The sequence below is a fragment of the Mandrillus leucophaeus genome, unplaced genomic scaffold (assembly GCF_000951045.1).
Source record: "Mandrillus leucophaeus isolate KB7577 unplaced genomic scaffold, Mleu.le_1.0 Scaffold713, whole genome shotgun sequence".
Classification (NCBI taxonomy): Eukaryota; Metazoa; Chordata; class Mammalia; order Primates; family Cercopithecidae; genus Mandrillus; species Mandrillus leucophaeus.
The window spans coordinates 353,421-371,429 of record NW_012107731.1 but is presented as its reverse complement, the minus strand read 5'-3'; the positions used below and the strand labels follow the sequence as shown (position 1 = coordinate 371,429).

At 42.2% G+C, this 18,009-nt stretch overlaps 1 protein-coding gene across 1 annotated transcript in view; it reads right to left on the bottom strand.

The window, feature by feature from the left end:
- The window catches only part of MTMR8 (myotubularin related protein 8), a 106,528-nt gene extending 88,771 nt beyond the window's left edge, over nucleotides 1-17,757 (bottom strand). Inside the window, exon 1 of the mRNA XM_011965031.1 lies at nucleotides 17,644-17,757. Coding sequence (XP_011820421.1) covers nucleotides 17,644-17,667 — 24 coding nt within the window. The 5' untranslated portion in view covers nucleotides 17,668-17,757. The remainder of the gene's footprint in view (nucleotides 1-17,643) is intronic.
- Between the last annotated feature and the right edge of the window lie 252 nt (nucleotides 17,758-18,009).

The window sequence follows — 18,009 nt, the reverse complement described above, 5'->3', positions numbered from 1 at the left end:
TCAAAAATTCATATGTTGAAATCTAACTCCTGCCAATGCAATAGTATTAACAGGTGGAGTATTTAGGTGGTGATGAGCTCATGAGAGTTCTCTGCTCACAACTGGGATTAGTGCTCTTATGAAAGAGGCTTAAAGGAGCCTGTTTGCCCCTTCTGCCATGTGAGGAGGCAGCAAAAAGACCACTGTCTATGAGCCAGGAAGTAGGACCTCACCAGATACCAAATCTGCATGCATCTTATCTTGGACTTCACATCCTCCAGAACTGTGAGCAATAAATTCTATTGTTTCACTGAGTGATATGGTTTGACTCTGTGTCCCCACCCAAATCTCATGTTGAATTGTAATTCTCGGTGTTGGAGGACAGCCTGGTGGGAGGTGACTGGATCGTAAGGGTGGACTTCCCCCTTGCTGTTCTCATGATAGTGAGTTCTCACACAATCTGGTTGTTTAAAAGTGTGTAGCACTTCCCCTTCACTCTTTCCTGTTCCACCATGTGAACATGTGCCTACTTCCCCTTTGCTTCCACCATGATTGTAAGTTTCCTGAGGCTTCTCCAGCCATGCTTCCTGTACATACAGCCTACAGAGCTGTGAGTCAATTAAACCTCTTTTCTTCATAAATTACCCAGTCTCAGGTAGTTCCTTATAGCAATGCAAGAACAGACTAATACAGAAAATTGGTACCAGAAAAGAGGAACATTGCTAAAAAGATACCTGAAAATGTGGAAGCAGCTTTGAAACTGGGTAATAGGCTTTGGGTGGAAACGTTTGGAGGGTTCACAAGAAGACAGGAAGATAAAAGTTTGGAACTTCCTAGAGTTGTTGAATGGTGACCAAAATGTTGATAGTGATATGGACAATAAAGTCCAGGCTGAGGTGGTCTCAGATGGAGATGAAGAACATATTGGGAACTGGAGTAAAAGTCACTCTTACTACGCTTTAGCAAAGAGACTAGCGGCATTGTGCCCCTGCTCCAGGAATCTGTGGAACTCTGAACTTGAGAGTGATGACTGAGGGTATCTGGAGGAAGAAATTTCTAAGCAGCAAAATGTTGAAGATGTGCTCTGGCTGCCTCTAATAGCATATTCTCATATATGTGAGCAGAAAGATAATCTGAAACTCTAACTTATATTTAAAAGGGAAGCACAGCATAAAAGCTTAGAAAACTTGCAGCCTGGTCATGTGGTAGAAAAGAAAACCCATTTTCAGGGGAGGAATTCAAACTGGATGCAGCAATTTGCATAAGTGAAGACTAGCCAGATGTTAATAGCCAAAACAATGGAGAAAATACCTCAAAGGCATTTCAGAGACCTTCACAGCAGCCCCTCCCATCACAGGTCCAGAGGCCCAGGAGTGAATCAAGGTTTTATGGTCTGGGCCCAGGGCCCTGCTGCCCTGTGCAACCTGGGGACACTACTGTGTCCCAGCCACTCCAGCTCTATCCATGGCTAAAAGGACCCCAGATATGTCTCAGGATGCTGCTCCAGAGACTGCAAGCTACAAGCCTTGGCAGCTTCCACATGGTGTTAAGCCTGCAGGTGCTCAGAGGGCAAGAGATAAGGCCTAGCAGCCTCCACCTAGATTTCAGAGGATGTATGGAGATGCCTGGATGTCCAGGCAAAAGTCTGCTGCGGAGCCAGAGCCTTCATGAAGAACCTCTACTAGGGTAGTGTGGAGGGGAAATGTGGGATTGGAGTCCTCACAAAGAGTCTCCACTGGGGGACTGCCTAGCGGAGCTGTGAGAAGAAGGCCACCATCCTCCAGACCCTAGAATGGTAGATCCACCCACAGCTTGCACTGTGCACCTGCAAAAGCTGCAAGCACTCTACACCAGTCTGTGAAAGCAGCCAAGGGGGCTGTACCCTGCAGAGCCACAATGCAAAGATGCCCAAGGTCTTCTGAATCCACCCCTTGCATCACTGTGGCCTGGATGTGAGAAATAGAGTCAAAGGAGATTATATTGGAGCTTTAATATTTAATGACTACCCTGCTGGGTTTCAAACTTGCATGGAGACTGTAGCCTCTTAGTTTTGGTGAGTATATCTCCTTTGGAATGGGAGTATTTACCCAATGCCTGTACCTCCATTGTATCTTGGAAGCAACTAACTTGCTTTTTTTATTTTACAGGCTCATAAGTACACGAGATATGTCTTATCTCAGATGAGACTCTGGACCTGAACTTTTGAATTAATGCTAGAATGAAGTAAGACTCTGGGGAACTGTTAAAAAGGCATGATTGTGTTTTGAAATGTGAGAAGGACATAAGATTTGGGACGGGCCAGGGTGGAATGATATGGTTTGGCTCTGTGTCCCCACCCAAATATCATGTCGAATTGTAATCCCCAATGTTGGAAGAAGGGCCTGGTGAGAGTAATTGGATCATGGGGACAGACTTCCCCCTTGCTGTTCTCATGACAGTGAGTTCTCACAAGATCTCATTGTTTAAAAGTGTGTAGCTCTTCTCCTTTTGCTCGCTCTCTCTCCTATTCCGCCATGTGAAGATGTGCTTGCTTCCCCTTCATCTTCTGCCATGATTGTAAATTTCCTGAGTCCTTCCCAGCCATGCTTCTTGTACAGTCTGTGGATCTGTGAGTCAATTAAACTTCTTTTCTTCATAAACTACCCAGTCTCAAGTAGTTCCTTACAGCAATGTGAGAAACAATTAACACACTAAATCTATAGTATTTTTGTTATAGCAGCCTGAACAGACTAAAACAACAAGAATTATATAAAAATAGAGGGGTCAGTTCTCTAAGAACATATTTTTTAATATGATCATGGCTCACTGCAGCCTCAACCTACTGGACTCAAGTGATCCTCCAATCTCAACCTCCCAAGTAGCTGGGATTACAGGCATGGATCACCATGCCAAGGTAATTTTTTAACTTTTTGTAGAGAAGAGTTCTTACTATGTTTCCCAGGCTGGTCTCAAACTTCTGGCCTCAAACGATCCCCCTGCTTTGGCCTCCCAAAATGCTAGGGTCTCAGGCATGAGCCAGTGTGCCCAGCCTGACACGTGAATGTAACAACGCAGTTCTAAATAACACATGGATCAAACAAGTTGCAAGAAAAATGTTTTTAAAACATTTCAAAGTAAAAGAAAACACACCTTAAAAAAATTTTGAAGGATATAGCAAAAGCAGTGCTTAGAAGAACATCTATAGCACTGAATGCATATATTAGAACAAAGAAAAATCTAAAGTCAATAATCTAAGCTTCTACTTTAGAAAACTAAAAAATACAAGAGCAAATTTAATCCAAAGTAAACTTCTGAAATATTACAGAGTAGAAATCAATGAAATTGATAACAGGAAATCAATAGAGAAAATCAACAAAACCCAAAGCTGGCTCTTTGAAAAGATCAAGAAATTGGTAAGATGCTAGCCAGGCTACCTGAGAAAGCGAGTGAAGACACAAATAACATCAGAAATGAAAGAGGGGTCATCACTACTGATCCCATGTACATTAAAAGGATAATGAAGGGGCCGGGCGCGGTGGCTCAAGCCTGTAATCCCAGCACTTTGGGAGGCCGAGACGGGCGGATCACGAGGTCAGGAGATCGAGACCATCCTGGCTAACACGGTGAAACCCCGTCTCTACTAAAAAATAAAAAACTAGCCGGGCGAGGTGATGGGCGCCTGTAGTCCCAGCTACTCGGGAGGCTGAGGCAGGAGAATGGCGGGAGCCTGGGAGGCGGAGCTTGCAGTGAGCTGAGATCCGGCCATAGCACTCCAGCCTGGGCGACAGAGCGAGACTCTGTCTCAAAAAAAAAAAAAAAAAAAAAGGATAATGAAACAATATTATAAATAACTATATGTCTGCAAATTTGATAATCTAGGTGACATGGACCAATACATCAAAAGACACAGTCTACCAAAACTCATACAAGGAGAAACAGATCATCTGAGTGGTCCATATCTATTAGAGAAACAAAATCCAAAATTAATAATCTTCTAAAACAGAAAGGTTTAGGTCCAGATGGTTTCACTGGTGAATTTCACCAAACAATTAAGAACACAATTATAGCAATTATCTACCATCTCTTCAAAATAGAAGCAGAGAGAATACTTCCTAACTCATTCTATAAGGCCAGCATTACCCTAATTCCAAAACCAGAAAATACATTACTAGAAACGAAAAGTACAGACTAATATTTTTCATGAATATAGATGCAAATATCCTCAACAATATAATGGTGTATTAGTTAGGTAGGGCTGCCATAACAAAGTACCAGAAACTGGGCAGCTTAAACAAGAGAAATTTATTACCTCACAGTTCTGAAGTCCAGACAACCAGAATCAAGGTGTCAGCAGAACCGATTTCTTCTGAAAGATGTAAGGGAAGGATCTAATCCAGTCCTTTCCCCTTGGCTTACAGATAGACATCTTCTCCCTCTGTCTTTTCACATCAGCTTCCCAATATGCATGCCTGTGTCCAAATTTCTCCTTATAACCCAGTCACATTGGGTTAGGGCTCACCCTAATGATATCATTTTAACTTGATTACCTCTGTAAAGTCACCATCTCAAAAAAAGTCATATTCTGAGGTATGGGAGGTTAGGACTTCAACATATGAACTTTTTGGGGGACACAATCCATCCCGTAACAATTAGTAAATTGAATCCAACAATGTATAAAAATAATGAGGCCGGGCATGGTGGCTCACGCCTGTAATCCCAGCACTTTGGGAGGCCGAGGCAGATGGATCACGAGGTCAGGAGATCGAGACCATCCTGGCTAACACAGTGAAACCCCGTCTCTACCAAAAATACAAAAAATTAGCCGGGCATGGTGGTGGGCGCCTGTAGTCCCAGCTGCTGGGGAGGCTAAGGCAGGAGAATGGCGTGAACTCGGGAGGCGGAGCTTGCAGTGAGCCGAGATCGCACCACTGCACTCCAGTCTGGGTGACACAGCGAGATTCCATCTCAAAATAAATAAATAAATAAATAAATAAGTAATAATGATACACCACAACCAAGTGGGATTTATTCCAGATATGTAATGTTGGTTCAACATTTAAAAATCAATTAATGTAATCCATTACATCAACAAGCTAAAAAGGAAAAAAATCACAGAGTCATACCACTAGATGCAGAAAAGCATTTGACAAAATCCAATCCCCATTAATGATAAAAACCTCTCAACAAACTAGGAACAGAAATGCATTTCCTCAACTTGATAAATAACATCTACACAAAACCTACAGATAACATCAGTGGCTTAGCCTCACAAACACAAACCTCCTTTCAGTTAAACCAGGGAACTGACTTCACTGCACTATGCCAATTTCCCAATCATGCCTGCCACTGAGGTTATTGCAAACACCAAATGAATATGTGTCTGACTTCACTTTGTAAACCACAAGAGATAATTATTCCAGAACAGTGTTACCCAGAAATGCTCACACATTTCAGAGTTCCACTAAATAATTATGTTATGGCTGTAGCAATTAAACTCTGCAGTGACTTAGCCTTACAACACAAACCTTCTTTCAGTTAAACCAGTGGTACTACCTGGGCTATATGCCAGGGGAGATTTAAAAAAACATATTCAGGCTCCACCCTCAAAGGTTAACTTAATTGGTCTGAAGTGAGGCATTTAAATTTTTTAAGCTCCATCTATTGTGTAGCCATTGTTGAGAACCACTGAATTAATCCAAACTTCATCTAAATAAAATTTTTATTTGAGAAAAATTAAGGACATAGAAAAATCCATTGATCTGGAATTATTTTTAAAAACAACAACAAATTTAGTGCAATGGCTCTCCCGCTTAGCTGAATATTGGAACTGGAGAACTTCAAGAAATACTGATTCTTGGGTCTCACCCCTAGATATTCTAACATAAATGATCTCAAGAGTCTGAAAAAGTTCCCCAGGTTATTCTAGTATGCAGTCAAGGATGAGAACCACATTCATCCCATTAATCCTCTTATTTTCCAGGGCTAGGTTCCAAGGTTCACCCTTAAATACAGAAACAACAACAACAACTATAATAACAAAAGAGAGAAGTTACTATACACCAAGTATTGAGCTTTACATGTTATATTTCATTTTAATCCTTACGCTTCAAAGAAAAAAGATCTCTTTTTATCACCTGCCCCTAGGATTCTGTCCTTCAAAGTCATTCTTAAAACTGTTTTCCAATCCCAAGAAGTCTTATTTTCATGTACAAGCTAGGAAGGCATTCATTTTCCAGCATAGATCCATCCTTCCTGGAGGCATATAAATACAATTAGATATAAGATATATATACATATATTTTAACAAAATTACTGGAGGCAGTATTATATATATTATATAATTTATAATTATATATATATAATTCCAAAACCAAAAATTATATATATGATATATTTAAAATCAAAATCAGAAATTATGTATATTATTCATACATAATTTATTATATATAATTTGGCTCATGGTTCTGCAGGCTGTACAGTAAGCATGATGTTGGCATGTACTCAGCTTCTGGGGAGGCCTCAGGAAACTCACAATCATGGTGGAAGGTGAAGAGGGAGCAGGCATTCACACGGCGAGAGAAGGAGCAAAATGGGGGGAAGGAGCCATACAGTTCCAAATGACCAGATTTCATGAGAACTCACTCACTATTATGAGAACAGCACCAGAAGGATGGTACTAAACCACTCATGAGAGATGCACTCCCATCATCCAATCACCTCCTACCACTCCCCACCTCCAACACCGAAGATTATAATTAAACATGAGGTTTGGTGGGGACAGATCCAAACTATATGAGTCTGCCCCAGTCCCCCAAATCTAATGTCCTACTCACACTAGAAAATACAACCATGTCTTCCCAATCGTCCCCAGAAAGTCTTAACTCATCCCAGCATTAACTCAAAAGTCCAAGTCCAAAGTCTCATCTGAAACAAGGTAAGTTCCTTCTACTTTCTAGCCTGTAAAATCAAAAACAAGTTAGTTACTTCCAAGATACAATGGGGTTATAAGCATTGGGTAAACATTTCCATTCCAAAAGGGAGAAAGCTGCCAAAAGAAAGGAGCTATAGGTTTCATGCAAGTACGAAACCCAGCAGGGCAGTCATTAAAACTTAAAACTCCAAAGTAAATAACATCCTTTGACTCCATGTCCCACATCCAGGGTACATTGCTGTGAGGGGCGGACTCTGAAGGCCTTCGGCATCTCTGCCCCTGTGATTTTGCATTGTTCAGACCCTGCAGCTGCTCTCACAGGTTGTAGGTGAATGCCTCCAGGTTTTTCAGGTGCAGGGTACAAGCTACCAGTGGATCTACTATTCTGTGGTCTAGAAGGTGGTGGCCTCCTTCTCACTGCTCCACCAGGTAGGGCCCTGGTGGAGACTCTGTGTGTGGGCTCCAACCCTACATTTCTCCTCCATACTGCCCTCGTAGAGGTTCTCTGTGAGGGTTCCGCCCCTGTAGCAGGCTTCTGCCTGGGTACCCAGGCATTTTCATACAACCTCTGAAATATAGGCAGAGGCCCCCAAGCTTCCTCTTTTGCAATCTGTGTCCCTGCAGGCCTAATACCATGTGAAAGCCACCAAGGCTTACGGTTTGAATCCTCTGGTGCTAGAATCCGAGCTACACCTGGGCCCCTTTGTGCCAAGGCTGGAGCCAGAGTAGCCTGGATTTGAGAACCAATGTCTTAAGGATGCCCAGGGCTGCAGGGCCTTTGGCTTGACCCACAAAACTATTCTTCCTCCTAAGTCTCTGGGCCTGTGATGGGAGGGGCTGCCATTAAGGTCTCTGAAATGCCTCTGAGGTCTTTTTCCCATTGTCTTGGCTATCAGTACTTGCCTCCTTTTTAGTTATGCAAATTTATCCAGCAAAGGAAGTTTATAACCGTGGTGGAAGGTGAAGGGAGAGCAGGCATCTCACATGGCAGAGCAAGAGCAAGGGTAGGCCGTGAGGTGCCACATACTTTTAAACAACCAGATCTCATAATTCACTCACTATCATGAGGACAGCACCAGAAGGATGGTGCTAAACCATTCATGAGAAGTCCATCCCCATGATCCAATTACCTCTCACTAGGCCCCGTCTCCAACACTGGGGATTACAATTCAACTTGAGATGTGGTGGGGACAAAGATCCTAATCACATCAGAGGCCATTGTTTTAGACAGAGCTCCTGAACTTGGTCCCAAGAGGCCAAACCAAACCAACAGAGAGTCACTCAAGTTAAATGTCTCATAATCAAACTGAAACTTTAAGGAAACATATAGATCCCCAAATGGACCAGTTTTTCCTGAAAACAGGAGACTCCAATCTACCTGAATCAGCTTAATAAGAAAGTCTTCTCTGCTTTAACCCTGACCAAAAAAAAAAAGTAACCTGAAGTAACCTCATGTTAACTGATTAGTTTTTTTCTTCTATTGTTTTCTGGTTCCCACCTTACAAAATACACTGTTCTGCTAATGCCCAGTGGGAACATTCATTCTACTTTGTAAAATGGAGGTTCCCCAATTCATGAATTAGATCTATAACTAAATTTCGTTGTAATTTTGTCTTTTCACAATATAGAAGGTGGCTAAAGGGTGGCTGGAGAAGAAGAGGCAAGTGAAGTCAGCTACAAGGGGCCAGCTATAGAAAGGAGGGAGCAAGGTGGGACAAGGCCAGAGAAGGATTAAAAAGTTAAGTGAAAAGCCAGAGGGACCAGTGTAAGATAAATGCAAAATAACTCTCAGAATTCAGGGGGCACTTTAAAACCAAAAACCCACATGGGGATGAGAGGGGAAAAAAGAACTTACAGGGACCTTCAGGCACAGAATAGGCAGAACGCTCCCCCTACCCCCATGGAAAATACTTATGGGAAAAGCTGCAAAGAACTACAGCAAGAGAACCATGAGTACATACCATTTCCTTACGTAATGGGGAAGCTGCAAGGAGGTACTGTGCTAATCTCAATGCAGAAGGATATGTAAACATGATAGAAATAGTTTGGTGAAAGCATGTCATCAGTTCAGCCAACTAAGTCAAAAGGGGCCAGGTACAATGGCTTTCACCTGTAATCCCAGAACTCTGGGAGGCCCAAGCAGGATTGCTTGGGCCCAGGAGGTCAAGACCAGCCTGGGCAACATAGTGAGACCTCATATCTGCAAAAAAAAAAAAAAAAGTTTAAAAATTAGCCACGTGTGGGGCCACGCTCCTGTAGTCCCAGCCACTCAGAAGGCTGTGGTGGGAAGGATCGCTCAAGCCTGGGAAGTTGAGGCTGCAGTGAGCCAAGTTCATGCCACTGCACTGCAGCCCAGGTGACAGAGCAAGGCACTGTCTCAGAAAAGGAAAGAAAGAAACTAGGCTTGCCCTTGCTAGACAAAGTGTAGTGTGATTAGATTGAAAGAAAAACAAATCAGTGTCAATTGCACAGGGGCTCACTCAATAACACTCAGGAAAAGAAGTCACACTTCAGGGGAAAAAATGGTTAAGGGATGAGTAGTAGGAATTGAAAAAAAACAAAGCATCTTTAGCTTTCCCCTGACTGTCCCAGAGATCCTTATGCAGTCCTGAATGGTAGGAGACGCTCAACAAGAGGAAAAACTGGCCACTCAGAAGAAATTCCCGCTAAGGCCCAGGGCACTACCTACCAAAAGGCTACATTATGCAAGTACAAAGAGTGCTGTGCGACGCTTGGAGAACAGTCTTTGAGGAAGCCTGAAGGGAGGGGAAAATTATTGAAATCCAGGCTAGACTTCCTATATAGTGTCTCCCCAAGGCAGGAATCCTGTGCCTATTAGTAGGTAGGACCTTCTAGGAGACTTGAAGTTACTCAGACCCTCCCTCTTTCTACTCAAGGGCAGCAGAGCCCCATCTGTTTCTGACACAATGTTATAAGAGGGTTCCTCTACCTGTAGTGCTTTTACCTGGCAGAAACTGAGGTCTCACACAATATGTGTGTGGGGTTGGGGGTGAGGGGAAGAGAGAAAGAAAAAGAGAGACTGGGGGGAGAGAGAAAGAAAAGACAAAAAGGAACGGGAGAGAAGGGGATGCAAGAGAGAAGGTAAAAAGAGAAGGGAGGAGAGAGGAAAGGAGGGAGGAGAGAGAAGAAAAACGAGGAGGGAGAGTAAAGAGAAGGAGACAGAGAAAGATGAAAAAAGAAAGAAAAGGGGAGAAAAGAGGCTGACCACCACTAAGTATGGTACAGATTTTAATTCCCAGGTAGGCCACCCAATTGTTTTGTTATTTTTCCACTCCTGAGCTGTAGATAGAGCACTCTGACATTTATAAGATCTTTGCTCTTAGAGAAGCTGTGAACCATAATCCATGTTTGTTTGTTTTTCTCATTTCCTTTCTAGGAAGGGAGGAAGAGAGGAAATCAGGTGTACTTCAGAGGTCTCTGAATCCATCTCCTGTCCTGATTTGCTACAATTATTGGTAACAACTTAGATGCACTGCAACAATAAATAAAAGAAGTGACACCTGGCTCTAGAATACCAACCAGTGTAATGATATTCATCAGTCACACCCATGTCCCAAGTAAGTCCTGCCCCTTGTGTCACTGCCTCCAACAGCAGAGAGCATTCATCATGAAAACAACCGCTGTGTCCTGTACGTATTAAAAAGGACAGGCTTTCATGACAAGCCTCTCTAATTTAGGTCTCTTCTTTAAAGTAGTAAGTGAGAAAATATGTAACAGGAGGAAGGAAGGGGAATGGTGGAATACTTTTGTGTCAAGACGTACAAGGTCATTGAAGGTAAGTGTTAAAAATATAATCCAGAATAGCTTTGAACTTATGCCTGTCCACACCCTACTTCTCCGTGTCCCTCCAACTAAAGCAAATTTCAGACTTGGAAAGGAATCCTGCATCTTGTGGTCCCCACATCTATCATTTTTAAATGCTGAAAGCACTCAAGAGTTAGAATGAACCTTCCAGATTGATACCAGCATTCTTAAGGCATTTTCTATGAATCCTAGTTCCACAGGATGTTAACAGGCATGTACACACATGTACACACACAGTTCTGTGGTCAGCATAGGGGAACACTGGGTGAAACAAACACAAACAGGTTTATTGCAGGGCTTCTCAGAGTCTGTAATAGGTGAACATTCACTATGAATCTCCACAGTGTTTGTTGTGCTAATATATTTTACCTTAGAATCATTTTTTAAAACAAATTATCTTGTGGGACTAGTGTTCATCAGGAACATAGTTTAGGAAATGCTAGTATACCCACTCAGCTCATTTTATTGAAGCACTATAGTACATGGGTAAAGAGCACAAACTTGGGTCACAGACTGTTTGGCTTCACATTTCCAGCTCTGGGCAAGTTGCTTAAGCTTTCTGGATGCTTTCTTTATATTTAAAATGAGGATAACAGTATTGTTGCAAGGGTTAAATTAGTATATAAGTATGTAATATTTATTAATTCTAAGTGTAAAGCACTTAGAATAGTACCTGGCACATAGCAATTGCTCTATAAAGGTTAAATATTATTTTACTGATGAAGAAAGTGAAGCCTAGAGAGGTAAAAAGGCAGTCTAAGGTCATATAGCATGTCAGTATCAGAACTGGGGCCAGAATTCAGGTCTCCTAACTCTCTGTCTAGTATTGGTGTCTCGAATGATGAAAATGTCTTTAGAATTTAGCAAAAAATCTCTCTAAACCACTTAAGTATTTTACCACAAAAACCAGAAAATGATATCTAAAAAGACACAACCCTAAAACAAATCCCAGTGGTTTCTAGGAGTAACTGCTTAGTTGGGGTTTCCCAAGTACAAAGTGAGGTTGAAGAAGTGGGTTTTGGTGGCGAGGAAAATTATTCCAATGCCTACAAAACAGTGTCTAAAATTCCAGACCACTGCCACCAGGGCTTCCTAGGTAGTCTCTTTCCTTGCAATGTAGTACCAAGAGTCTTTCTGGATGCTCAGGCAAATCTCCCTGAGACAGGCTGATCTTTGAGACCTCCCACAACTAATGTATACTAAAGCCTGTACTATTGTTTGGCTCTGATGGAGGGAGGAAAAAACACAGTTATAGAGCACTTATAATGTGCCAGGCCCTCATCATACCTTATCTTAATCTTCATCAGAGTCCCAACAGACTCAAGGTGTTTAAGTGATTTGCCCAAGAACTCAGAGCTAATAAATAATATAGCTTGAATTCAAATCCAGCTTTGTCCATGCTTTTTCCATTATATCACACTATTTCCTAGACTGGAAGGATCACAGTGAAGCCAACTGGATTTGCAATTTTGGGAATTGGAAGGGGAGCACAATTCTCACCTCTAGAAATCTCATTTCTTTCATAATGAAAAACACTTCTTTTTTTTTTTTTTTTTTTTTTTGAGACGGAGTCTTGCTCTGTCACCCAGGCTGGAGTGCAGTGGCGGGATCTCAGCTCACTGCAAGCTCCGCCTCCTGGGTTCACGCCATTCTCCTGCCTCAGCCTCCCGAAAAACACTTCTTTACCCAGTTTTATCTTTCTTTATTTTGACGCTGCCTCTTGTCTAAATGCATTTCAGGTTGTTTATAATAAAAGACATATCTACAATTAGGTTATTAGAATAGAAAACCAAAGCCATGAAGAGGGGGAGGAAGCAATTATGCTAAGTACAAGGGCTAAGGTAGTTAACATGACTGAATATTTGGTCTTAGTTTCCTGGAAGTAAAGGCAAAAAGTATCTACTTTTAAGAAAGCTTCATACAAATTGTAATCTCCTGTGTAGTACTACAAAGTGCTACAAAGTGTTATTAACATACTACAAAGTATTATTATTTTTTATTATTACTACCCAAGATAACATTCTGTACCCATCTGGCACTCCAATTATTTTGGATGTTGTTTCTGTGATAACTCCACAATTTATTACAGTCTGAACAAGCTATGCATACAAACAACTAAAAGACAATGCTACCTCTGCTACTTGCTAGATGTTTAACCTTGGATAAAAAACTCTAGCTCTCTAGCTCTCTGGGACTCAGTTTTTACATCTGTGAAGTGAGAGGCTTGGACCATCACAACACAATCCTTATTTATTAATTAACTTATGTATTAGCAGCTTTATTGAACTATAATTTACATACCATAAAATTCACCCTTTTTTGTGAAACAGGGTGTCACTCTGTTGCCTAGGCTGGAGTGAAGAGGCACTATCAGAGCTCATTGCAGCCTCAACCTCCCAGATTTAAGCCATCCCCCACCTCAGCCTCTTGAGTAGCTGAGACCACAGGTGCAAGCCACCACACTCAGCTAATTTTTTTTTAAATTTTTTGTACAGATGGGGGTTTCACTATGTCACCCAGGCTGGTCTCAAACTCCTGGGCTCAAGAGATCCTCCCACCTGGGGTTCCCAAAATGTTGGGATTACAGGCTTGAGCCAACCGGGCCCAGTCAAATTCACTCTTTTAAGTATACAATTCAAATAGTTTTAGTAAATTTGGAGTTACACAACCATCATCACAGTGTAATTTTAGAACATTTCCATCATTCCGAAAAGAAACTTCATCCCCATTCCTCATTTAGATAATCTTTTAAAAGATCCTTTCTAACTTTTCCATTTCTAGACTTATAAAGCTTTAGTAGCTCTTTGGCTATTTACAAGTTCAAATTCCTCAGTGTAACATTCAAGGTCCTTTACAATCTATAAAACCTTCACTGTCTTTTTTTTTACCCATACAAATGTAGAAATTACTTTTTTGTGTTAAAACATTCCTTAATGAGCTAGCAATTATTTATGTGAAGGAGAGTCCAGAAAACAGATTTTTGACTAAATTATCCTTGTCCTTGATTAAAGAGATTCATGAATTAAACACATAACGCTATTCTCTAGAGTAGTTACTGAGGTCTAAGAGGCTGTAAACTTGGAAGAGCTTCTCCCTGCCTGTCAGGCTGCTCCCATTAGATCACAAGACAGAATGGACATATTTCTCAGTCTCTTTCATTTTTGGACCTTATGCTTGGCATCTCATCACCTTACTTGATTAAGAGATCCCGGAGGGCAGTTGCCATATCTATATCCAATTATGTATCCTTAACTCCCAATGTGGGATTCTGCATACAATATTTAATAATGATAATAGTAACTGGTAGCTAAATTAAGCATCTACCATGTGCCAGACACTGTTCCAAGCACTTTACAGATACTAATTTATTTAATTCTTATAACAACCCTGTGAGATAGGTACTATTTTTAACACTGTCTTATAGATGAAGAAACTGAGGCAAGAGAGATTACATATTTGCCAAAATCACAAAGCTAGTTAAGTAGCAGAGTTGAGATTTTATTTCAGACAGTCTGGCTCCAAAGTACGCACTCTTAAACCACAGCAAATTGTCAAACCAGTTGAAGCTCAATAAATGTTAATTGCATAAAGCCTTATTATTAAGGTTCCATCCCAGGAAAGAAAAGTAATTAAGAATTCTGGGTGCCAACTGACACAGATGTAATGAGGGTAGGGAAAAATACATAGAACAAACTCTGATTCAGACAAGAGAGTCACCAAACTTTAGGGTAGGTCTGAGATGCTCCAAAAATAGTTGTTGAACCCTAAACTGTATCTTAGAAAGATAGATCTGTTCTCATACATAGGTGGTGGGAATGTAAAATTGGTAGTGTCTAGCTGAACATGTGCATGTTCTATGACCCAGATATTCCTCTCCTATGGCATATACCAACAAAAATATATATTTAAATCTGTCAAAATGTACTACTGGTAATAGGCAGAACTGGAAATTCCCCATCAACAGAAGAATGGATAAATCGCATGTGGCATGTTAACAAAACATAATATAGCAATGAGAATGACTTATAACTTCAAAAAATAATATGGATAAATCTTTCAAACAATGTTGAGCAAAAGAAGTCAAACACAAAAGAGACTGTATTAATCCATTTATATTAAGTACAACAAAAAGGTAAAATGAACGCATCCTGTTACAGGTCAGTATAGTGGTTTACCCTTGGGAGGGGTATTGACTGGAAGGGGGCATGAAGCAGACTCCTGGTAATGTTCTTTTGGGGGGGGGGGGTGGTTGTTGTTGTTCTTTTTAATCTCAGTAGTGGTTGCACAGGTGCGTCGAGTATATAAGTTTATAGCACAATGAATACTTCCAATCTATACACTTTTCTTTACGTGTACTGTACTTCAATAAATTCTTTATAGTCTTTCTGAGTAGAGAAAAAGACTCAAGCAAGAGCCAAAAATAAAAGTCACTTTTGTACTTGACATGCACAACTAATGACTGACAAACTCAAAGTTATCCCTTTGACCTGAGATGGACAAGGCAGATGTTTCTCTCTTTTGTGGAAACAGTGAGTTAACAAAAGGGAGGCCATTTTAATCCCGAGCCATTAATGCAACCCTAATCCTTTCTAAAAACTGAGGAAAAAACAGATTCACAGCAGCATACCACCTGTGGGCACTCACAGCCCTGCCAGGCAACAAAACAAATACTAATTCTGTTTAAAGAATCAAGTCTTCATTTGGAGTTTTTATTTATATTTCAAGACTAATGACACTATCCATGCAGTACAAATGGATTCTGACCGTGATGCAAATTTAAGTTTTCTTGAGCACAAACCCTATCCCAGCGCCAGTCTGAGCACACCTATCTTTATTTATTAGGCAAGCATTCCACATCTATGGATCTCAGTTTCCTTATCTGTAACATGGGAATAATAATAGTATCTCCTAATAGGTTAATGTAAGGATTGAAGGCATATTTCATGTAAAATATCTAACACAGGGCCTGCCACATAGTTAAATATTCAATATGTATTAGTTGCTATTATAATTTTCATATGGGCCCATTAATGGTTTCTTCTCCCTTCCAATTTTCATACAGCAAGCCCAGTTTATAGTTTCAATCCTTAACAGGGGAATTTTAATATTTTAACACTCAAGGACAAGGGCAGTTCTGCCTCCCCATCTCCCCCAGTTGTCAAAAGAGAGAAAAAAGGAGTATTCAAGTGAGCTGATTTTGAACTAGAGCTTAGGTAGGTTGGGAGAAAAGGGAGTCTGGACAACAGAAGTTTCTTTCTTTTAATGGTACCACCTTCTTATACCATGTCAGAGCACCTCGTACAAATGACATGATCTGGAAACAAAGGGACACAGAAAAAGGCAAGGCTGGCTGTTACACGGGATGTGGTTATCCTCCACAGAGAAAGGCCCTGAAGAGGAGGGAGTCAGAAAAAGAGGTTGAAGGTTGGAGTTTGTGCTTTGCCCATCAGGCAGCATCAAGGTCTTATGCTAAAAAGTGGGCAAAACATTACTAGTTACAAAAACTCTTTCACACACATCCTCTTATTTAATCCCACACCCATCTTGTGAAGTGAGTCAGGCAAATTTCATTACCCTCATTTGGTAGGTGTATCAGTCCGTTTTCAAGCTGCTGATAAAGACATACCTGAGACTGGGCAATTTATTGCAGGTTTATTGGACTTAACAGTTCCACATGGCTGGGGGAAGCCTCACAATTATGGCAGAAGGCAAGGAGGAGCAAGTCACATCTTACGTGGATGGCAGCAGGCAAAGAGAGAGCCTGTGCAGAGAAACTCCCGTTTTTAAAACCATCAGATCTCATGAGACCCATTCACTATCACAAGAACAGCGCGTGAAAGCCCTGCCCCCATGATTCAACCATCTCCCACCGGGTCCCTCTCACAACACGTGAGAGTTATGGAAGCTACAAGATGAGATTTGGGTAGGGACGCAGAGAAAATCCCTATCAAAGCTAAGGCTCAGAGAGGTTAAATTTGTCCAAAGTCATTAGCTAGTAGTTGGTGGGGGTGCAGTGGGCAGCACTTTAATTCAAGTCTTCTGGCTTCAAAATCCATGTTCTTTCCATTAAAAACACGCTGGATTTTTTACCAGGACTTTAATTAGCCTGGGCCACGTGTGTTACGATCAACAGGAAAAAATAACGACAGACCAGTTGTGAACTTTTTACTGTTCCCCAGCCCCAAAGAGGAGAAGGAAGGGAAGTGGATTTGAAACAGAAAGGGGCTGGCGTTGGGAAAGGAGGGAGTAGGATCTGGAAACATGAGAGGAAAAAGTAGCCGAAGCAACTTTAACTCGGGGCTGGCTAAAAACAGGCGACAACTGGCTAGATAAACCTCTTGGGTTTCTCCTACCGGCTGAGCAGGGTCAGATCCACTCTGCCCCAGTCCCCTTCCTTTTCTATTGCCCAGCTTTGGCCGAAGAGATGCTGTAGCCCCACAAACCCTCACAGGCATGCCGCGGAGCTGGGGCGAGAGTGGGGGTCTGGGCAGCCCCTGGGGAAGGTTAGTGGCTGGAGGAGCCAAGAGGATGGTGAAGAAACGCTGGATAAAGGAAGTAACTCTGCAGGAGGCAGTGCCATGTGGGGTATTCGCGAATGGCGGTTACAAGTGCGGCTAGTATAAAAAGCTGTGATAAGGGTGGGTGTGAGGTCAAGGCTAGGGAGGAGCTGGAGTCAGAGGGCCAGAACAGGTGTGCACCGGGCGCGGGGGCGCAGACCACCTCTTTCCCGGCCGCCGACGCCCGCAAGCGGATCCTGAGGAGGGGTGTTTGGTTGAAAAGGGGTGTGGACCCAGAAAGAGAACCCAGGACCCCGCACGGGAAAGACGCGTCAAAAACGGCTGAGAAGGCTGAGGAGGTGTGTCTGGGCTCCCAGGTGAGCACCAAGAGGAAGCTCGCAGCTGTCAGCCTCGCTTAACTCTTCTCCTTACCTTGGGTACCGTAATATGATCCATGACCGCAGTTCCCGCCACCGGAAGATCTCAGTGCTACTCCGGATGCCGCCGCCACCGCTCTAGCCACCCCCTGGCCCAACCCGGGTTTCTACCCCGCCCTCCCGGTCGTATCTCAAACTCTCGTCATCTGATCCTCGGAGGCAGCTCCTATCGCGACACTTTGACCGCAGCCGTTTCCGCCATCTTGCTTCCTGGCAAGTGCCCTTTTCTTCGGGGAATTGATTATTCTGGTTCAGGTTCAACGTTTGGCCCAGTCTTTAAGTCCCAGATTCGAGTACTGCCACCCTTCTCACACTCCTTCATGCTATAAGGGCTCTGAACACAGATGTCAGTCCTTTACTC